The sequence below is a fragment of the Apostichopus japonicus genome, chromosome 21, assembly GCF_037975245.1.
Source record: "Apostichopus japonicus isolate 1M-3 chromosome 21, ASM3797524v1, whole genome shotgun sequence".
In the NCBI taxonomy this organism is placed as follows: domain Eukaryota; kingdom Metazoa; phylum Echinodermata; class Holothuroidea; order Aspidochirotida; family Stichopodidae; genus Apostichopus; species Apostichopus japonicus.
In genome coordinates, this window is record NC_092581.1 from 5557618 (window position 1) to 5582136 (window position 24519).

General features: G+C 36.7%; 1 protein-coding gene across 3 annotated transcripts in view; it reads right to left on the bottom strand.

The window, feature by feature from the left end:
* The window catches only part of LOC139963290 (tubby-related protein 4-like), a 69598-nt gene extending 50082 nt beyond the window's left edge, over positions 1-19516 (bottom strand). For all 3 annotated transcript variants that reach the window (XR_011791539.1, XR_011791540.1, XM_071963961.1), the window contains exons 1-3: positions 19287-19516; positions 16682-17016; positions 3062-3190 (exon numbers count right to left, since the gene is read on the bottom strand). Coding sequence is in view for 1 of the 3 variants with exons in the window: in XM_071963961.1 (XP_071820062.1) it covers positions 3062-3190; positions 16682-16933 (381 nt within the window). In the remaining 2 variants the exon portion in view is untranslated. The remainder of the gene's footprint in view (positions 1-3061; positions 3191-16681; positions 17017-19286) is intronic.
* Positions 19517-24519: the final 5003 nt, after the last annotated feature.

Here is a 24519-nt window from a genome sequence, read left to right on the forward strand (position 1 = left end):
GTTTGGTCTCACAGGTTCTTCCCGGAAAAACGCTGACGGCATAACCTTTAATTTCAGTTCTGAGATGGCCAAGAGCTAAATGTGTGGATTCCAATTTGGATGAAAACTCTTCAAGATGGGAAGGGGTTTACTCATGCATGGCCAGAGAGTGCATTGCAATTATAATATGTGTTAATAATATTACTGTACTCAGCAGAATCACTTTTCAATGACATTCTTAGCACATGCAAGAAGCACTTATTTTTCCATTACAGGAACCCGATGCTGCAGGCAATCCTATCACTCCAATTCCCAGATGGGAGAGAGTAATATCGTCAAACAAAAAAATGTAGGAGATTTTTTAGAAAATAACACCTGCAAAACATTTTATGAACAGCTTTTAAAGAGGCCCCATTGTTCATCTAAAAAAATCAGGGTAAACATATAAGAGAAAATATATAAAGGGAGGAAAAGTTGTCTATGAGTCATATAATATTTTAATTTGTGACCATAGACACATCGCTCTTCATATCTACATACTCTATGTAGTACAATATGAAGCTGTGCTTCATATCTACATACTGTACTGTAGTACTGTTTGGTGCTGTGCTTGGAAAAATTATTAATTTTAAGTGGCTCATATCCACTTCCAATTGTTAATAGACCAATGGTGATCACTTTTGAAAGAAATAGTCCACCTCAAGAACACAAGATTTTTCAAAGCTCATCAAAATAAATTATATATCAGTTTATTGCCCAAGATTTGCGAGAAAATGTTGACAATGGTGCCTAACTGTTTATATTGATTGACAATGCACTTTTCTGTTGTACAGTACTGTACATCCTCCAAGGATCAATCATCTACCTTCTCTGAAAGACTTAAAAACCTGTGTAATTGAATCTTCTTCAGTGTGTGAAGCTATCACATTCGAAGGGTGAGAACTTCTCAGTTTTTAAGGCTTGTTGCAAATGTTAGCAGGTTGCACAGTTTATAGGCAATAGACCAATATTGAAGACCTATACTGAAGATAATGAAGACCAATATCAAAGACCAGTGGGCCATTCTCTGGAAAATGAAACTGGCATGAAAAAACTGAAGTGTTCATTAGGACCAAATGTTATATTTTTCGTTTTAGAGGGATACCTCAAGTTTTCTGTTTCATATTTTTTTCATTAAAATTACAACCATAACATACTAATTTGCATAAATTTGCATTTTTGTAAGTATTAGCCAAAACTTGTAGTTTTTAACTGTATATTTGTTTTGTTCTGCATTGATACTGGAGACATACTGTACAGTATACCGAAGACCAATATTGGAGACCTATACTGCAGACCTATACTGAAGACCTATACTGAAGATAATGAAGACCAATATACAGTACTGAAGACCTACAGGCAATACTGAAGACACAGGATATTCTTGATTTCTACACTTGTGATTTGAAACTATAAAACAGGTTAACCAAACTGCCCAATGTCAAAAAACAATTGCTATGGTTGAGGTGTGGAGAAAGGAATTGGCATTACATGTACAGTAATGAAACCTACAGTACCATATATGGTCATTTCAGGCTCAAGGCCTTGCCATGTACAGTAAAAAGTAAAGTGGCTTGTCATCCAGGGCCAACCATGGTTTCCAACTTGAAATGTTCTAAATGAATGGCACATTGGATGGTAGAATGAGACGGAAGGGCATTCATTGATCGGAGGAGCCAGTCATAGAGGGCGCACAGTGTTAAAAGGTTACCAGTTCACTCTAGGCACGGTAGAACGCGGTGCTAAGGTTATGGGGAGACAGGTAAACAAGGAACGAAGTAAATCCAATGTTTATCAACTGGAACCTTGGTTTCTCACCTGGAACCATGGTTTCTCACCTGACATGAAGTGTACCCTACATTACCCTATTTAGTCTTTTCTCATCTGTGGTTGCTTAGTAACATTTCCATGATTGCCAGCTTACAGGATGGTAACTAGTGCTATTACTAGAACCTGATTCCTATTTGTGCTTTCCTCACCGCAGATGACAAAGCCTCCCAACAGATCTGTTTCTCAGCTTCACCAATAAGCTAACCAGAACGACCACCCTCTAAATGGTTTAACCCCTTCAACAATAGGATTAAACAACTGTATAGTGACTACAGTACCTTTGCAATGGTTACAATGGTGACTTGACTTCTTCATCCATACTGTAGCTAACAAGAGTGATGAACCTTTGCAATGATCATATATTTAAAAGTCATCTTTCCATATACACCTTATATATAACTTAACTCTCCCAAAGACCAAAGTACTTTACACACTATGGTATGTACAGAAGTCACGCTAATGGAAAGTGGAGATTTCAGTGAAAATAGAGGGTCTGTTAAATAACATTAAGTCTTTCTGGATGAGTCATACTGTACTGAATACCACTGTAGTGACTTTTAACCTTAAACTTTTGACCAAAGACGATGCTTGACCTCAACTTAACAACCATATGACTCACTCTTAACAGTTGATTAAAAGCCATTAAAAGTGGGAAACGGGTAGAACCCAGAATCCAGCAAAAAACCCTCCAAATTCAAAAGGATACTTGTCGGGGCTGCACACGACAGTTAGTCTAAAGATCTGCCTCTTCAGTTAGCACAAGAAGAGGTCCTGATTACGACAGTTTCTTAAGATTTGAACCGACAACAAATCGGATACCAAAATGAACGTTCTAGACACTTTGGGTGGTCGAATAAGAAGGGAGGTCAATTGACAGACGGGGTCCGGTCATAGAAGGGGCACAGTGTTAAATGGTCACTGGTCAGTTCACTCTAGACACGGTACAACAAGAGTGCTGAGGTAGTGAGGAGACATGTAAGCGAGGAACACCGTAACTTGTTTAATACAATAGAGACAATAATCTGTTTCACAGATTTATCGTATCACTCCTCTTCTTATCGTAAGTTTACGTTGTTGGTAAATTTCATCGTTCTTGGCACATTTACCAGTGAGCTGAAGGGAACAGATAACATCTCAGTGCTACCACTACATTGTGTGGTATTGAGATCCACTCAAAATGCAGTAGTTAATCGTTCTCATCACAAACACTTACCTGACACGACCTGTCATTGACCAGTTCTACTGACCACCTTCCTTCATACTTTATCCAGACAAAGATGACCCCCTGAGCATCGCAGGTTGCCATCTTCTGGAAAGGCTCGTTCCATCTCACGAGAATGACCTGAAAGAGACAAGCGAGAACTGAAGGATAAGTTCGGTGAAATCTCATTTGCAGAAACGAGAAAGATGAGAGCACTTGAAAGAAAAGAAGAGAAGTAAACCTGTTTTAAGATATAGATGCTGGTAGGAGGAGTTGGTGGCTACTTGATAATTGTCTTGCATCCTCACATGATGAACAAACAGAGTGATGTGAAGTGTACAGTAATGTTGTACTGTACAGATGGTAGTATTCAAAATAACATTTAATATACAGTAGCAAACACATCTGAATTTAAGACTGGTATTACATAAACATACAGCAGCTTGCAGTCTGACCAAAGGAACTCAAGTACAGTACTCTACCTCACCGCACTGATACAACACACACATAGATGGCTATTGAAAATGCAGTACTAGAAATGTGTTGACATGTACTGTAATCTTAGTAAATTATTTACAAAACATTCTGTTTTACTAGATCAAGGCTTATCGGTTTTAATAGATCAATGACTGATCAGTTTTAATAGATCAATGGATGATCAGTTTTATTAGAGCAATGACTGATCAGTTTTGATAGATCAATGACTGATCTGTTTTATTGGATCAATGACTGATCAGTTTTAATAGATCAATGACTGATCAGGTTTAATAGATCAATGACTGATCAGTTTTAATAGATCATTGACTGATCAGTAAAATAGATCGATGACTGATCAGTTTCAATAGATCGATGACTGATCAGTTTAACTAGACCAATGACTGATCAGTTTTAATAGATCAATGACTGATATGTTTTAATAGATCAATGACTGATCAGTTTTAACAGATCAATGACTGATCAGTTTTATTAGATCAATGACTGAGCTGTTTTACTAGATCAATGACTGATCAGTTTTAATAGATCAAGGACTGATCTATTTTAATAGATCAATGACTTATCAGTTCTACCAGATCAATGACTGATCAGTTTTAATAGATCAATGACTGATCAGTTTTACTAGATCAATGACTTATCAGTTCTACCAGATCAATGACTGATCAGTTTTAATAGATCAATGACTGATCAGTTTTACTAGATCAATAACTGATCAGTTTTACTAGATCAGTGACTGATCAGTTTTATTAGATCAAGGACTGATCAGTTTTAATAGATTAATGACTGATCAGTTTTAATAGATCAATGACTGATCAGTTTTAATAGATCAATGACTGATCAGTTTTACTAGATCAGTGACTGATCAGTTTTATTAGATCAATGACTGATCAGTTTTAATAGATCAATGACTGATCAGTTTAAATAGATCAATGACTGATCAGTTTAAATAGATCAATGACTGATCAGTTTTAATAGATCAATGACTGATCAGTTTTATTAGATCAATGACTGATCAGTTTAAATAGATCAATGACTGATCAGTTTAAATAGATCAATGACTGATCAGTTTCAATAGATCAATGACTGATCAGTTTTGATAGATCAATGTATGATCAGTTTTAATAGATCAATGACTGATCAGTTTTAATAGATCAATGGATGATCAGTTTCATTAGATCAATGACTAATCAGTTTTAACAGATCAATGACTGATCAGTTTTAATAGATCACTGACTGATCAGGTTCAATAGTTTTTTGTTCAGTACTGATGTACAGTCACGTGGAGCACATTTCTTTGAAATCAATTGATGAATTTTACAGTACAGTACCTTTTGTGTTTCTGTTCTTTATACAACCTATTGACTTAACACAATTGCAGCTTTCTGTTTATTAATTGAAATCTGAGTAGTTGGCAGGCTTCCTCTATATTCTGGTTGTTCCCCTCTTCCCCTCCGACAAGGACTCATAATGTCCTGCCATTGTTGTCATTGAACAATAGGTCATGTGAGTAACAGGTACAGTAGCAGAGATCATGTCTAATTCAATGGATTCATTCAGATAAATTGGCAGTCAGCATCTGCATATATAGTTCACTGTAGGCTTTAACCCTTCTATCAGTTCAAAGAATGGAAATTTTATTTCATAAAATTAATAGTGGAATTTAGGGAAATACTGTATTAGTATGAAAACAGCTAAAAACAATTTAACACAAAACTGTCATGTACTAAATTATTGTTTTGGTGAGACTAGTTACGGTTGAAAAGGTTCATTTATTTAAGAGTCATATGTGAGGGAGCTGGGGAGGGGGGAGAGGGGAACCACAAGGGAACTGAAGAAACGGAAGGATAACAGAAGGGGTGGGAAGAAAAATAGCAAATCATACTTTCCTCAAGATTTTACATCATGCATTTGCTTTACTGTGATTTTACAAAAGATTACAAATGTTTTTGTTAGAGCGATGCAAGGACATTTACCGCTGATTGCAAACTAAGGTTTCAGGACACTGAAATCTTTTAATGCATTTCAGTAACAAACAACTTGACAGTTACTGTAGATTCATCATCGTGCTGTTACTTAAGATTGAAGTGAACAGAAAGAATATTTGGATATTAATTATTTGACCTTCAATGTGCTAATGATTTTGTGATTTCATATCGCCGGTTATTTCTCAGGCCGGTGGGGTGAACTGCTGAGCCGTGTGACGCTGATGAGACCGGTATTAACTCTCCTTATGCCTCATTAACATCTGTAATTATTACTACAACTTTATTGCAGGACAGTTAACAGTACTGTGATAACTGTAATGGCAATAGCACAACCAGTTTGAGAACCAAAGGAACAGACAATCTAACTTTCTTGTTAATTATGAAGCAATCAACTTGATGTGAAACCACATGATGAACCTTAGTGTTAACAGTAACCAACCAATAATTTTCATCAGGTTTGATACATTTTTTGTGGATAACTGACGTAATGGGTTCATTTCCTCTGGTTACAGTACTGAATACAGATACAGGACGTGGGAGATGTCCAGGAAGTGGGAGATGTCCAGGAAGTGAGATGTCCAGGAAGTGGGAGATGTCCAGGAAGTGGGAGGTGTTCAAGAAATCTATTGCAGTCAGTTGCAATTTCACTCTTTGTAATATTTACATGGGAACTACTAGTCTGTAATGTAGAATTAGTTGTTACTTATTTAAAGTAGATGTAATGATGATGTTGGTTGTGGGAGACAGATAGGTACAGGATATTAATTCAGATTTATATGTTATAACTGTACAGAATAGACTATTAAGGGTTGCCCTGTGTTTCCAGAGATAGACTAACTGTACTATGTCATGCTAAACCAACAATCTTCTGTTCAAGTCAAACGCAATTGAAATTGTAGTTTACTGTACAGTACAACGTCATAGAAAATTTTAAATGCAAAGTATTTCTCTTTTAAATCCTCAGTGCACATCCACAGTGTGCAACACGTACCAGTATTGTGGGCAAAATTCACACTGTACAGTATACAGTCATATAATGTTGACTACCATTGTCAATGTCATGTACAGTAATGTGCCTCTTATGTTAATTAACCCTCATTACAAGCTCGGTGATGTTAAATCCACAATGTTTAGTAACAATGTGGATATCTTACTGCGCATTAAAAGCGCTTCAACTTACACATGTTTACCATTTGTTGACTTTTAAAATTGTATGCTCAACTTGCTTTGACATTAACATGCGACCTGCACGGGAGATCTGTTAAATGCGACAATTATGCATACATGTACGTAGTGTTGCACATGCTTGGGTGAATTATAATGGTAGATAGGTGCTGCAACTGACTATGACTCATTATTAGAGATGTCAATCATTGCATGGAAACAATTACTCCTAAAGTGAATACATGGTAAATACAGTCCAAGTCTAACCAGTCATCACCGTGGCGATAGGCACACTTCACTGGTCCTGGTGGCTATTACCGGTTCCACTGGCTGTAAATAGTCTAATATTAAGGGTAATTCCTAACACAAAAATGGAGAAACTGAGCTACAGTGTATCTATCTGGTTGGCTAAAGAATGAAGCCATTTTACAGTGTTACCCTACTGTACAGTAGGGTTGTATGCTATTGTACATGTATGTATGTACACATTAATGAATGAAGCCTTTTTACAATGCTACCCTGTCACAGAGCTATGCAGTAGGGTTGAATGCTATAGTAGTACATGTATGTATGTACACATTAATGAATGAAGCCTTTTTACAGTGCTACCCCTGTTACAAGTACAGTATGTAGTAGAGTTGTATGCTATAGTACAGTAGATGTATTTATACACATTAATGAATGAAGCCTTTTTTACAGTGCTACCCCTGTTACAAGTATGTAGTAGAGTTGTATGCTATAGTACAGTAGATGTATTTATACACATTAATGAATGAAGCCTTTTATACAGTGCTAGCCCTGTTACAAGTAGTAGTAGAGTTGTATGCTATAGTACAGTAGATGTATTTATACACATTAATGAATGAAGCCTTTTTTACAGTGCTACCCCTGTTACAAGTATGTAGTAGAGTTGTATGCTATAGTACAGTAGATGTATTTATACACATTAATGAATGAAGCCTTTTTTACAGTGCTACCCCTGTTACAAGTATGTAGTAGAGTTGTATGCTATAGTACAGTAGATGTATTTATACACATTAATGAATGAAGCCTTTTTTACAGTGCTACCCCTGTTACAAGTATGTAGTAGAGTTGTATGCTATAGTACAGTAGATGTATTTATACACATTAATGAATGAAGCCTTTTTTACAGTGCTACCCCTGTTACAAGTATGTAGTAGAGTTGTATGCTATAGTACAGTAGATGTATTTATACACATAATGAATGAAGCCTTTTTTACAGTGCTGCCCCTGTTACAAGTACAGTAGAGTTGTACGCTATTGTACATGTTTTACGTGCATTAAAGGAATTGTCTGGTGGGAGATTTTGATACATTGTCCTTGTAGTTATTATTTTTCTCTTTCTAACATGGATGTAAAAATTGTCCCCATTCGACGTTTTCTTCTTTTAGAAATCTGGTTTTCTAATTCACCAGTTTCTCACCGAAAGTACCGTTTGTTTAAACGTATCAATATGGTGATTGACGTAGTGCTGGCAAATAGGCAAAACAGGCGACTTGAAGTTAGCACTCCCATTTCAGCAATTAAACTCTCACGTGTACACGCATGTGATTGCCTATTACATATAACGTACATATCGCGAACGTTACAGCCTACCATGCCCAGTTGGTATACATAGCATTGTACATAATATACTCTCACACTCAAACCACAGTTCATAAACTGTTCATCGAAATTGCTGAAATAAAATTCACGGATCAAATTAACAGTAAAAGGAAAACTGGAAAAGTATTCAGAACACCGAAAGATGAAATTTGGCGGAATCGATGTCAGAGCAGAATGTAGCACGGTGCACCGTGAAGCTTAGGCTTTACAGATTGTAAACGTTAGAGTAGCCTACATGCGAACATTCTTCGCGTTGGAGCTGGATAGCCCGATGTATAAACAACGAAGAGTTTGCTGTTAAAACTTATCTTGTGTTACACAAAGACCATGAAACCACCGATCTACTACATATATGGCGGCATATTAAGGAGTTTTTGAAAACATATCTAATTTATAAGAAATTTCACAAAAATTTAAGAAAGAAATTAATCTGTATACAAACACGATTTTTGTTGTGATTACTGTACGGAGCATGGGTTATGTCGCAATCTGCATTTATCGTAGATGACGTAACGTTCTGTACTGCTCAAATCATATTGGAAATGTCCATCCTTAACAATTAAAAAATTGTTTCTCTGTCAAACGCTACATTAGCGTTCTCATACTTTGACAACATGTTTGGAAAATTATTTATCATTTTTTAAGGTAGGAATGGTTACAAGTATTTAAAGGAGATACACAAACCAACCCATCCTACTTGTACAGTATTACTTCAGGAAAGTATATCCTTTTGTTTAATATGCATATACTCCTGAAGATTAAAACTCATGCCAGATGGGAGAGATGGCCATCTTGTCCAAAGTGATCAATATCATATTATTTTAATTAGTACCATGGCATGGGAGGCACAGTAAAACCCTTTCAATATGCTTTTCATTATCTGTTGACATATAACAGAGAGGTTGTTACCCATACTGTACCACATTATCACCAATCTCATACTGTAAGTTGTGACTTACAGTAACTTACTTAAACAGCTCTCTAGTTGCCTACTACCGTTGTATAAGAAATGAATATATACTGTATCTATATGTTTACTATATGTGCGGAACAAGAACAAGCCAACAACAATGCCGTACTATGCAGTGCAGTTACAGTTACTTATCATAAATAATTTATTAAGTTTTTCATTTCTCTACAGTGCTGTTATAAGGGTCAAAGTTGAATCACATACATGATTACTGTAGGGCCAAAATGATGGCATGTACTATGAAGCCCACAAACTGGTTGTAAACCTAGACTGGTATTCTACGAGGGCAAGACAATGCAAATTATGACACAATACAGAAAGGAATAATAATTATCAAGGGTCATTATCACCAACTGTGTACTTTGCTATGTCAGTTCTATACTCTGAAATACTGTACGACACAATACTGTAGTTCTTTAATTTATACAGACACAGGAGCCATTTTTTTCCCTTGTTTACTTAAGTGCAAACAATTACAACGTCTTGGGTTGACCTAGTTATGAAATTTCATAAAATATCCTTGTCACAGCAATCTTTTCAAGTAGCGAATATTGATGTGCACATTTTCTTTGGTAAAACTTTTAATTTTTCCTTTCCCAGTTCATTCATTCAATCTCATGAATTGATGTGTGTGGCGCTGCAGGCCATTTTCTTTGGAAATTTCAAAATAATCCACGAAATTAAAACACATTTGGAATCCAATTATTGATTGTTGTCATAGTAAGGTGTCATGGATAAAGTAAGAAACATATCTGTGCCAGAGAGTGAACCCAAATATTACAATATTCTCATATGAATACAGCTCAGGAACGTAACATCTAAATTTAATTAGTTGCTTTCGAAATACTGTATTGTAAATTATGTAGGTCTTCTTCTGAACTGTTCAACAAGAAACAAGGACTGTGCCTTGGGTATGCACACTGGGTGAGTTTCAGCTTTAATAGATATTTATAGGCTGGGCTTAAATATTTCAAATGAAATTGTGATATACAGTATCACTCTCACAAGAAGTACACTGTATGGAAAATTACAGAACTTAAGAATATATAACATATCATATATGTAGGGCAGCCAATTGGGACTCAGCTAAGGTCTTCTACAGTACTGTACGTAGCTGTACACTGCATGTGTGTTTAGAAGGAAGCTTACAACCACTGTACACAGTACAATTTTTAAATCAATTGGGATTTTTTATTTCTAACGTGTTAATGTTCAATCAGTTCCTGCTTGAGTGTTGCTTTATAGGTACAGATCTGCTAAATTAATTTTCCCTGCCCCCCCCCGGCCCCACCCTCCCCCACCTCTCCTCAAACAAATAAATAAATCTAAAGTGAAGTTGGTCTTATAACTCCAGCTGCCTAGGATAATGATGGACAATTTAAATGATTTCATTTCAAGCATCAGTATAACTGTACATGCTATCATATCCCTTCAAGGAGTTACTCAGATTCATGTTAGTTCATACTGTTCATCCTACAGTACAGTACTGCATGCTGCTCACACTGCTGTGCAGACATTGATATATACTAGCTGTGTGAGCAAACTTTCTTTCATGTTTCTTTTCCCCTGATTCTTTCTAATCCTCCATTCAAATCATCAGGTGTTCTTGTGGTTACATGACACTAAATATTCAGTCTGCCTCCCAAGGGATAAATTTTCAAGATGTTGTAGATACTGTACATTCATGCAGTTGCCATATGTAATAAGTAGTAAGTAGTATATATACTGTGGTATACTTGTATTGCAGAGTAAAACAATTTAGAAACATGAAACCTCAACCAAACTGTATGTGGGTAGAAAAGAAAGGTTATCTCCTCCCACATGCTTCCTCAAAAAATGTAGAAATGCTTAGACTTAGAGTTGACCAAAATGCAATTTGCATTTAAATCAAACATAAAGCCTGGTTTCTAGATCTGTGAAGTTATCTGTCTAAGTAATAGGAAGCTACTGTAAAATACGGAAATGGAAGAATGTTAACTAAAGTCAGACTTTATCATCAATTGATGTTATATTTATAGCATACATACTGTGAGTTGAATGTGCTACAGTACTTAACATTACTTCACTTGGAGCCTTACTGTACTTATAAAACAAACTGCCCATTTTATGATTACTTCAGACATACTGTATTTGATGAATGTACAGTTTATGCATAAAGTCAGCTTCACTTTTGGAGAACTTTATGATGTTCTTACAAGATTTTCAGACCTTGACCTTTATGTCGACCTTCCCTTCCTCCCCCCTCCCCCTCCCCAACCAAATAGGAGGGGAGAAGCTTATAAGAAGCTTCCTTATATCCTACATATTACAGTAGTTTCCCACTATGACTATACAAACTGACAATATGACAGCCACCTATACTGTAGATGATCTAACAAATGAACCCAGATGTACAGAGATCTACCACACACACAACAAATGCTTCTTTTAATATTTGGGTTGCTAATCACAAAGATCTCTATCATTATAAGAGCTCTACATAAAGATGGTGGTTTAGTTTGCCTCTCTCATACATACTATACAGTATATGCCTGTAACTCAATGATAGGCTATTGTACTGTAAAGATATGAAATGAGTCTAGGCTAAATTATAAAGCCAAAAATCTCATAAACAGTTATAAATAGGCATACAAAATATTGAAATTAACAAAAGTACATTTCTAGTCGATATGTGTGAATAAAAAGCATGAGTCACAATATATTACAAGTTACATAAAGATACCATCAGCTTTCACAGTCTATCTGTACAGTACATTGTAGCCTTAAAGTATATAGTTAATTTAATTAAATGTAATTAATGTTAAACCTTCTGAATTGTGTGTGTTCACTCTGCGTCAGTATTTTGTCTTAAACCCTACTCTGTATGTTCATGTCCATAGCATCTTACAACTCTTAAGCGTGTGTTACTTTGTAATATTGTGTCATAGACCTAAATTTGTGTTCACTTTCAGACCAATAACATGCAGTACACTGAGTACAGTAGGAGAATGAATTGCTCTGTAATGCAATCTCAGATCTGCAAAACACCACAATATCCCCCAACTTTCAATTTAAGACAAACTCTACTATACTACTCTACAAACAGTATTACTGTACTAAACAATTGTAATTGTTATATGAGGTGAGTACATCGCTTGTTAATTCACAAACCGGTTAAGGTTTGGGGAATTTGTCTGGCCTTGGTTGTCTTGTTATGTATTTCTGTATCAATTATTATCTCTACCTAGTGACAGTGTGTCTGGCTATGGACACCACAATGTACAGCCAAACTATCATAATGTAAGCAGTCTACATCCCAGGAGATCTCTTGCAGTAAAGGATTAAGTTTGAAGAGGCCAACAGACAAAACTTGATGTGCATCACAGAAAAATATCCAACTCAACGTCAACCTGAAAACACAATGCAATATAAACCAATATATATACATACTAACTGTACATTATTACATGTACAGTTCAGTGCATTGAACTCATACAGTAGTCTGTACAAACCTCTCAATGAGCCCTGATCATATTTCATTACCACAGTTTAGCATGCCTACAGTACAGTAGTCCATGGAGCTATAAACAGAGTCTGTTTATAGCTCCATGAGTAGTCTAAACAGTCTGTATCTGAGTGAAAACAATTCACCAAACAAGAGTAATTTAACCTGCTCATTATCTCCAATAATAACCACTGGTGATATGAATGAAGCAGACTTGTTTACTATATACGTCTACTGTACTGTGTAGTCGACAGTAGTACTTACAGTACTACCTATATTTAATCGTTTACAGGCTTCTTGGTTATAATGTGCTCCTCAGATTGAAGGAAACAGAGGGTTATTTTGTTGCCCTTTACATTTGCTGGTACTATATTCCCTTACAATGAGGACAATGCCTCATACTGTGACTGGTATGTGGTACTACTGTATAGAGAGATCATACAGTGTATATTACATATATTGTAGTGCTATTCATTAACATTAATACGTACAGTACAGTGCAGTGCAGTAGCACAATACAATGTAATGGATAACAAAAACTCAAGTTGAGTCAGAGCAAGTCCATAATCAGCTGACTCATCTGGCATACAGTAGAGCAATCAATATGAAGAAGCTCAACAATACATATAGATATGATGTGTTTAATTGCATACACTAAAATCACATGTTTGTTCCATTATCATTACAGTACGACATATCATCAATTGCAACACTGAAAACATTTCAAGCAGCTTTTGTTTGGATTTTGGTAAATTTCCTATATATACTATATATATAATAAAATATTGTAAATTTCTTACAGCAAGCCCAAAACGATACTCACTTAGCTAATGAAGTTTGCAATTCGAGTAATCAAGAAAATGTCAAGCATTTTCTTCATTACCGTGTTTAGTTAAAGCTTTCAGTATTTGACAAATACTTAGATGACAGAGTTTGCACATATGGGTGAACAACATTTTTTTTTATTGAGTGGGAATCAGTATCAAGCAAATAACTATCAAATGGTGCTAAAATATTGGTTAATATTGATCTTGAATGTCATTGCAAGCTTACTTTGAAAACAGAAATTGAATTGGCAGAACTGATCAAATTTTTTTGCCATCTGATGGCAAGTGTTGTTTATCAAGAAATGTACAGTAAACAGGTGCTTTTATTTGTACAGTAGTACTGTACAAGAGATTGGCTTGTCTGTAAATTGAAAAAGAAAATAAAACATACAGTATTGTAGATAGTGTACAATACTTGAAGACTCTATGCATAGAGTAGGTCTACGTACACTATCTAGTATGTTTTAAGTTCTTGTTCAATTACAGACTAGCCAATCTCTTGTACTACTAATATAAAAGTTACATTACTGTACCTCGCAATAGTCTAGGTTGTGTAAGAGACAAACATCAGACCTACTCTACATGCATAGAGTCTTCAAGTATTGTACACTATCTACAGTATGAGTGGGAATCAGTAAGCAAATAACTATCAAATGGTGATAAAATATTGGATAATATAGATCTTGAATGTCATTGCAAGCTTATTTTGAAAACAGAAATTTAATTGGCAGGATTGATCAAATTTTTTGTTGATCAAGATGTGTAAACAGGTTCTTTTATATGTATAGTGGTACAAGAGATTGGTTAGCCTGTAACTGAACAAGAACATAAAACATACTGTTGATAGTGTACAATACTTGAAGACTCTATGCATAGAGTAGGTCTGATGTTTGCCCCTAAAAAAACCTAGACCATTGCTGGGTTATGTAACTTTTATACATAATACAGTAGTACATGAGAGTTTCTTTAACTGTAGAAACACTATCACACCTTGCAAATTACAATTATTGCACGATCACCTCACAGTACAAGTTTTAGCGACCCTACCACAAAGCCCAGGAATTGTTGTTGAATGCCAATTCATTTACTGCTGTACGGTACAGAATGCTTTACAATATTAGTCCATTGTTTGCCAGCCATTGCACAACTGTACTTTAATTGCAACCTACAGGTAAATTATTACTTGATGTTATTGTCTCATGAACACTTCAAACTTGTTTCACACATATTGCTGTGAATATTCTTTACCAGCTGAAGTTCCGCTCACATTGTATACTGTACATTGTCTTTTGCAAGGGTACATGCATCCATATGGAAATGATTGCAGTATATTCATGTTGCTGACAAAAATAGAATTATAACCTCACCACAACAAAGGAGGTTCAAATCCCTTTGTGTTTCTTTAAAAAAGGGACAAATTAATTTATCTATTGAGGGAAACTGTATATTTCAATGGTCAGTTTACACCTGGATTTCATAGCACCCACCCACAGACACATATGGTGATAAGTTTTAAACAAATCCATATTGCTAAAAGGATTTGCCATAAAAGAATCTTCACCAACATGTGATACCATTATCCCCCCAACCCCCCCCCCCCCCTTCTCATAAGATGCCAAGTGAGTTATTCTGTTAAGGCATATTATAAGCCTGTTGAGCCCTATACCTTCAAACCACATACCTCACATATTAATGTCTTATGTCATACAGGATGTGAAGTACAAACAATAAGTACAGATAATATCGCCTGCCACTGGCTGAACCTATTAAAACTGGTCATCAAATTATCCTTCAATTGAGCTGACCTATGGAATGACATCCCTGACATTACACTGGCCTTAAATGTTCATATGAAGTTGTCTGCATAGATCTACTGTTTACAGTAGATCAACTGGCAAATACAGAACAAATACCTGATCACACTAATTTTGGTAACTAATGTACAATTTTAATTGTCGCATATGGATTCAATTTTTCCACCTTAATCACTCTGCCATATACCGTATTAGTACTGGCAGAGATGATCACGTTTAATATTGACAAGGAGTAGTACAGTATACTGTACTTTTAAACCACAAAGATTAGTTTTGTCAATCAACAAACCCGGGTTACACCAGAGATTTGTCTGAAGGCCAGTCAGCAGTGATAGTCTGTACATAGTTATGATACACAGATGCACACTGAAAAGTGCTTAACACCATATTGATTGCAGAGATGTTGTGCAACACTTTCAAATAGACATGGTTGATTTTATGATAGATACTGTCGTTAATTACGACTACCCTTTAAAGGCTTCCAATCCTCCATGTTTGTGAGAGGCATGCTACTAAGAGACTCGAGTGTCCCTGCGATGCAATAAATACTCTGATATTAAAAGTAAAAGGCATCTGTGGGTCCACTCTAAATCTCATGCATTCTTGTTGTCTCAATTAAACACAGAATAAATAGGGAGAACTTTGGTATCATGTGCTAAAATAATCGATCTTATGAACGTAGGCAGGCTACTGAAATTCTGAATCTGATTGAGCTCAATAAGATTTGCAGTTTAAATGTTATGTTTCAATAGAAGCATCCCAGGTTACACAACAGCATGTATGTTCCTCACATGTGGGCAGCTTCATAGGGCAGCAGAAGAATAACAAACTGGAACTTGGGGGAAACTAGTGTGTGTTAGAACAATCTGCAATCATGAGATGGTTACAGTACTAAAGGAGACCTATAACATAGTTCAGGGTATTCTTGCACTGTAGTGTCCACGTCTTGCTTGTCAAAGTCATCCTTCAAGTGAGTATATATGCCACAGAAACCTGAACTGAGCCTTCACTGAAGCAACAATAACAATGAAAAATATGCCACAGAAACCTGGACTGAGCCTTCACTGAAGCAACAATAACAATGAAAAATATGCCACAGAAACCTGGACTGAGCCTTCACTGAAGCAACAATAACAATGAAAAATATGCCACAGAAACCTGGACTGAGCCTTCACTGAAGCAACAATAACATGGAAAAAATTACAACAAAATGACTTGAAAACATTCCCTAAGTTATAGAAAAGGCAAAAAGAGAGAGAAAGCTCACCTCAGAATTATGCCCTCGTAGATTGAAATTCTTCCTGAATGCATTGCTGTATATTCGTTTGCATAAACTAGTTGTATATGTGGCACTCACGATGCCCTTCTCGTTGCCGGTGGCCAGCCATCCTTCGGTATAATGTCTCTTCCGCGTAAAGCTCTTGTCTTTTTCACTAGTTGGAACGGTGCCCTTCCAAGAAAGGGACAGGATGGTGCAATTGCTTCGGGCTGCGGGGTTTTCCTCCAGCACGGCAAACATCGTCAGATGGTGGGTAAGGTATCAGCTGACCACACTTCGGCCTTCTGCTTCCTCGGAGTTGAAGGGAGGACAGAGTTATAGGTCTGCCGAGAAGTTAAGATACAAAGCAAGAAACGCAAAGCGGTGTTAAGGTTAATACCTCGAGCTAGTACTGGCTGTATATTGTTTCCTTACAGTATACACACTGTACAGAACCTTTATATTATAAACTTTTAATGATTTCTAAAGTGCACTAACTTGCAGTTGAGAAGGACTGGTCACAATTTAGTTTGATTCAAAGCACAGTTCCACTAAATGAGAAAGTACACATGGAATCGAATCCTTACACAAAGTACAGAATTACATAGACAATATAATTGAGTGGGACAGGCCCGACAGGGATGGGGTTGGTGATGGGAGTGAGGGATGGTATGAGGGTAAGCGAGAGGGAGCAATTATGTGAGGAGAATAGTCAATCTGAAAGGTCACCCATGGGTCAATATGACAACAAGAGTAACTTAAGTGTATGAAGCACGCAATTCATTTTACCAGGGCTACTGTACTAGATTCAACTCCCAAATCTAATTCTAGTTGTTATGTGTCCACCAAATTTTAAAGAGCTTTCAGGGAAGAACAACGAGATCACAAATATGTACAGTCAGTAACGAGGCATTTCTAATGAATCTGTCATCAATCCTTGCATTTCAGTGATTGACAGTTACAAGAACAAAATTGCCACCTGTACAGTAATGATGTCATAAAATGTCTTTGAAAATGAAATAAGAAAGAAATTCTACATTGAGCCATAAAGTATATATATTCATGCAATTAATGAGGTCAATTTTTAAGCTGAGGTGGATTATCTCTAATTAACAATGATCCCTGAACTGGATAGGATAGGTCTGTGCACTTATTATGTGTCTAGAGTATCGTTAGTTTATGTACTTGCCTAGTTCATGAATATTGCTGATTTACAATACATGTACCAGAACAGGATTACAGTGACACAGTGAAAACTGATCCCAGTTTTATAAACTTTATGAACATTTCACAAAAGGAAGAAAATGTGATCTTAACACAAAATGAATCTTTCCATGGAGATACTGCTGTTAGATTCATAGTATGTCTTTTTACTTGAGACATTTTATGTTTCATTTATTTGTTTCATCATAATGTACATATATGGAACAAAGTATGCATTAATTAATATGTCAGGATGTGCATTGCAAAAGTCAGTGACTTAAGAAACCTTTGCAGGCTTGTGTAGTAGGTCACTCCATATATAACATTAACCTCTGTCCATTCACAAAACCTGTGGTATTATGCCACTGTAGTGTAAGTATAATAAAAACACATTAAAAAACATCAAGTAAAACTACAGTAAATGTAAACATTTACATGATATGCAATCAGTATGTTTCATGCAGCACCTAGAGTTATATACACATCTGGACTGGGTTCCATTTGTGGATGGCTCTCACTAGTGGTACATTCCAGTTTTTATGTGGCTTGGCTAAGGTTATACTTCTAGTTATTCTAGGTTATGAGATTGCCAAAACCAACCTTAACTTCTACTGTACCTCAAACTCTAACCTTACAGATAAACACACAACACAATACTACTGCCCAATAAGAAACATCTAACATGTTTGTATGTAGGGGTACTCAGATGCAGAGTGGAGAAATCTATGTCCAAGACTTTTTATTTTTATTTTCGTGAAGACGATGCCCTGATGCGAAATGCAGAATCTAGGTCCAAGACTTAACCTTGGTACCACCACTTTAGGCTCATGAGGGTGTTATGTTATACTAGGCCTACAGTAGCCTAGTTGAATTAGCCTACCCTATGCCTGGAAATGGTGCGTGCCTATTTATTATTATGGATTGAGATATAAAGTTTGTGGTTAGGCTACTCCAACTTCCAAGTTGGATGTAGTGATACAGCATGAGCCTACATTCAATCTCTGTATTAAATTCATACTATTATAGTATTAGGGGCCTACTTCTACTAGCAGTGAGTACTAATAATAGTGGCCTAGTCATACTCAAACTAGGCCCAACTTACCTAAGCATAATAAATTCGGTGACTAAGTTAGGCCTCTGTCATGAAGGCCTATGAAAAAAAGTATGACTATGAACACAAATATTTACGCTATGTAGATGTTTTGTGCAGTTAAATTTCTGGCCTAACATACTTTGCTACATTATGTGACTAATGTTAGCCGAATACGATTGAACCTAGGAACTAGGATAGACTAGGCCTAGGCCTAACGTTAGTACGACGGAACTTCCGACTTGGAGATCGTCGGACTATTCCTGAACAACTCTCTTTCAAAGGATGAAATCGACAGCTATCGACTTTATAGATACTCACGATGTTTCAAAATTTACATAATGTCACCGACAGATCTAACTGAATATTCCATACGTAAATCTCCAATTACTCGTATTCGTAATACGTTAGTACTGTAGTGTAAGTGTAAGTGTAACTGTAAGTTAGTACGCATATTATTGCAGTATCAGTCTAATTGGGTAATACTACAGCTGTATGTATACATAGTGCAGTACGACGTAGCCTATGTGTATGTTATGACTGTGAAGTAAATCGCAGGAAGCGATTGTTAGAATTGTGTCTCCGGTCGTTCTTTGTTGTGGTCAAGTTTCTTTCTGGATTTTTTTTGGTCATGTGACCAGATGATACAACTCGCGTCACAGTTTGAGTTAATAGTGAAACTAAATCAATACCCCTGATCAAATTCGCTTAGTAGATGTATTATCATTGGCCGTGGGCCGAATTCTAGATAATTGCAGTATGACATCATGGATACATGTTTTTATTTTATCATTGTTTGTTCATTAGTTCCTGAAGCCATTGTCTCAAGTTGTAGAAGGTTCCAAGTAGATTAAATTTTCCCCGGAACTACTTTTGTCAGAGGGTTGTGAACGAATGGAATGATTTTCTTGATTTGGTTGTGCTATTGAAAACCATGAGTGGTTTTAAGAATGTTTTAGGCTATAATCATATGAATTTGTATGGCCACCCCACCTCCATTGTCAGTTGGGGGAAAACGTTCAGTCAGCGATTGCATTACATTTAATTCGGTAACATTTAGGCCATACCTTCGGGCACAGGACGCCCTCTAAAGCAGATCAAGGGGGCATGGGTTTCCCGACCCACCCCTCCCCTTTTCAACCCACACGGAAATTCAAAGGTAGTTTTTAGCACGACCTTGCGTTTGACCAGAACGATAGACCCAATTTAAAGTCTAAATACGGTATTCTTCAGACTACACTATTTCATATTTAAACTTTCTCATTTCTTTCTGGGTGACCCACACCTCTATGTAGAGTCGGCTTCCACGACCCCATGGCCATACGAACTCCTTTTTATAATCCTGCAGCCGCCTCGGGCCTTTCCATAAACTTTCATGTCTGGCCCGGCATGAATGCCGTAAAGATGCTTTTTAAAGTTGTTGCAAGCAGAAACCAGAGGCTGGGGCTCCCCCTACTCCTACCCCACCACACCTGCATCCTCGGTCGTCTGTTATTCGAATTGCAAAATGTGAATTGGCGATTAGTTAAGGGCCCTCTCGTTGATACCGATCCCTGCTTTAAATTCTCTCCCAATACAACACGACCATTACTTGTCCGTCTTCTGTCTAAGCAGCCCTTACCGAAATGCCATATCTGGCTTTATATCTGGTTTAATCTGGCCATATCAAGCCTTTATCTGACCATATCAAGCCAGATATAACTGGATATCGAGTCAATCCAGATATACAGATAGTTTTATCTGGCCCAGATATGGATGCAGATGAGCCATATAAAAATTTATTTTTATCAAGTTATATCTGGCCAATTTTGTATCTGGCCAGATATAAATTCCAGATCTGAAGCAGACCTGGCCCAGATTGAAATTCCAGATCTGGGCCAGATCTGGATTTTATATCTGGCCCAGATCTGGGATTTCGGTAAGGGGTGAAACCTAGATTTCATAGTGCAAGCGATTTCATGAATGAAACTGCACACGGCGCACCTGATAAAAACTCTGCCTCGCAATCTCTGCATTCAATACCTCCGTGGATATGACATGATTTAATTCTATGTCGGATGAAGTAAACTCTTTTACGGGGACTTCCTTTCAATGTAATCTACAAAGGCCGAGGCAGACAACAGGGCCACGTAAAGGTCTAACACCACAATTAAATGTTCCATTGAGTTACACACTAAACTCGTCACTTTCAAGACCCGCCAAAGCATAGATAGAAGTTTTCAACTGGTATATCCTACCCACCATATGATAGATGAGATCTTGGCCTATCATGGTACTTGCAAACTTCCATATCATGACCGTTTAGCTTTTGAGCTAGAAGAGGAGCAAGTTTAGCATGTTCTTTTCTGACAATGGTTAACCTTTCGAGCGGATGTACTTTACTCTAATTGCGATGCGGTACCTATAGAATATATGTATATGTATATATATATATATATATATATATATATATATATATATATGTATATATGTATATATGTATATATATATATATATATATAGACCTATATCTGTATATGTAAATAGATGGCGCTGCGTTTAAACGTCAAAATGATGGCGTACTTCCGAAACAACAGTATATTGCCAATTGCTTCAGATCAGACGAGAAAATTAACTCTAAGGAAATACCTTACCAAATGCCATGCTATTAATTGTGTTGCACATGAAGGGTGGGAGATGGGTAGGGGGATAACGGGTATCCATTCATTGAAACATGTCCGCAGCTAGAAACTTTGTTTAAGAACGGTGAAATGCATATTGTTGAGGGAGGGGGGGGGGCGGGGTGTGGACGGACCCATTCGTAAGGGTTCATCGATAAACCACCTGATTTAGTAAAATATAAGATTTGAAGGCCATAATAGCCCTCATCCAGTATAACTGCATAACTGAATATTTATAAATACCGTGACAAGAGACTTGAGACTTTTACATGATGATAAAGTCTTTCCTATGGAGAAGTGTTACAGTCTATAAAATGAACCAAATTGTTAACTTAAGTTCTGCTGTCTGTGTTATTTAGCTTGGGAAGGGACTGACCTAATGGCAGTGAAGTTGCTAAGTTCTTTTTATTTGCATAACAATATAAACTTTGTCACCAACGTAAACTGCAAAATGATGTGACTGTATTAACTTGTCGCAGGTTCCCATTGATCTACTAAACCGGAAGCGGAACGTATGAACGTATGACGGGAAGGACCATTAACAATGAAGATATATGCAAATAATTTACCACGTTACTATCAGGCACCATACCTTGAAAATAAACATTAATATTGTAATAAATTGTTTTATTATGGCGTATTATAGGTCTCACACAGTTCGAAGCAGTTATCGAATTTGCGTCGTTTTCCCAGTATTCGACATGTCGAAAAAGCTCCCAGAAGGTAAAAAAGCAAACGTGATTTTCTGAGCACTTTTTAACTTTGTGAAAGTTTTTCCCATTACATAATTTGCAGTATATGTTGGAGATGTAAGCATAGAAAATGAACTATAGTACAGAGAACTAGTAGAGCCAAATAAATGTAATGCCGAAGTCAGAGCCGTATATAGAGAGAGTTTGGCCAACCATGTAACCGATTTGGATTGGTCGAGAGGGAAAACGCCCACACAGGGTGGTAAAATAGGTCCACTTGAAAACTTTATAGCAGACGACACGCATACTCACAGTGTATAGACTATCGTTTTGTACACGAAAAAAGTACGAAATTATGAAAGAAATGGTGCTGGGGATGCTGCAATCGGTCAGAACATGGATATTGTTGTTCGATTATCCGACTGACCATAAAAGAAGAGGAAGTTTTTGGAAGTAGAAAGAACAAGATGGAGATCTTATGAAAAAAAGTCTGTGTAGCCTAGGCCCATACTAGCCATAGGCCCTGGTGTAATACGAGTAATGTACAAGCAATGCGAGAATTTTACGTTCAGACTGGTTTCTGTAATTACATGCATGGCTATTCTCTCTCGTTTTACGATCCACAAATTCGATTTCATTATGCCAGCTCTCCTAATCATAGGCATGGCAGTTTCAGTCGCACATATAGTTATCCTAATTCCTAGTTATTGTATGCCTAGCCTAAAAAAGTATCACTTTTAGTTCTATGTAAAAGGGTGGGCTAGCCTCTAGGCATCACGTAAAGCCCTAATCCTTAGTTAAGCCCGAAGCATAAGTTAAGCCTGGGCTTAGTTAGACCTGGACCATTCTTGCTCTTATTACAACTGTTATAGCACATTACATAATATGGCACAGTGTAAGGCCCAATTAAACTAGGTCTAAGGAAAACAAAGTAGCCTAGGCCTAAACTAGTTAGGCTAGGTCTATACTCATTGGCAACTTGTGGGTTGTGTACACATACAGGCCTAATTATATAGACCCTTTTAGTATGTCATAAACAAGTGCCCAAATGGTTAAATGATCCTGGTTTGTGTTAATTGTCAGCATTGGCCTAGCCTTTTTAGGCTAACATGAATTCAGCCTAATTTTTTTCTTCTTCGAAAGTATAGCCTAGGCCTTGGTTTAATTTGGATGCAGTCAACTATCATTTATCAAAGTTGCATCAGTACCTCCTTATTCCCTTAATTGACACCCACATTGACGATTGAAGTTAAAAAATACCTTTTTAAATTATCTTTAGACAGTAAATTTTAACTCCCTGAATTTCAGGACTTTTTTTACAAATTAAAGGTGACATGTGCTCTGAAGAAAAACTCCTAACATAAAAAGCCACAGTTAGCAGACTGTGATGACAAACCTGGTGAGTGACTTCTAGACTGAAATCCAGTTCCTGCAACCACAGCAATAAAGTCTTTGTTTTAATCAATGCACTTGTGTGTTTGAAACTTTCAAATGGACACTCAATGGCAGTTGGTTAAGATATAAGCTTTTACCTTCATCATGGAGAGTCGAAGGGAATCTGCCTCATCATCTGAATAATGGACTCAAGGATAGCAACAAATCATGATTGGATAATGATTTTGAGCAAGTAAATATCTGGCAATTTGAAAGTTTGTATTATTTTTTTACATATTATTTAAGCTGTTTAGCTCACACACAAGCAAATGATCAAGTGACAACAACCGATGCAGTATATTTAAAGGTATTGAAGACTTGCCCTAAACCGCATGCCGCGCTCTGAAAAAGTTAACTTTCCGTTGCTTGCAGGTGAAGTTTTTTTTGTGTCGCTACAAAATGCAGACAGTAATGAAACCCGATACCTTGTTATCTTTTATCTAGACCTGAGATGTCCACGCTGCTATGTGCACTGTGTTGTGGGTATTGACTGTGATGTTTGTATTGACTGTACACTAATGTCTATTTACAGATGGTAGCAAGCTGTATGTGTATTTTCTGGGATCAATGGTGGTGTCTAACACTTCTGTTACACCGCATTCGAATCTAGGTCCGATAACCGGCATGAGACGTTTCTTTGTGCGGGAGTCTCCACACCCTTTAAGGAGAAGTATTTATATCCCATTAATAGAGAAAGAATTATGTTTCAATTGGTAGCATGCAACTTAAAATTTTGCAAACATTAGATACAATCAAACAATAACAAGG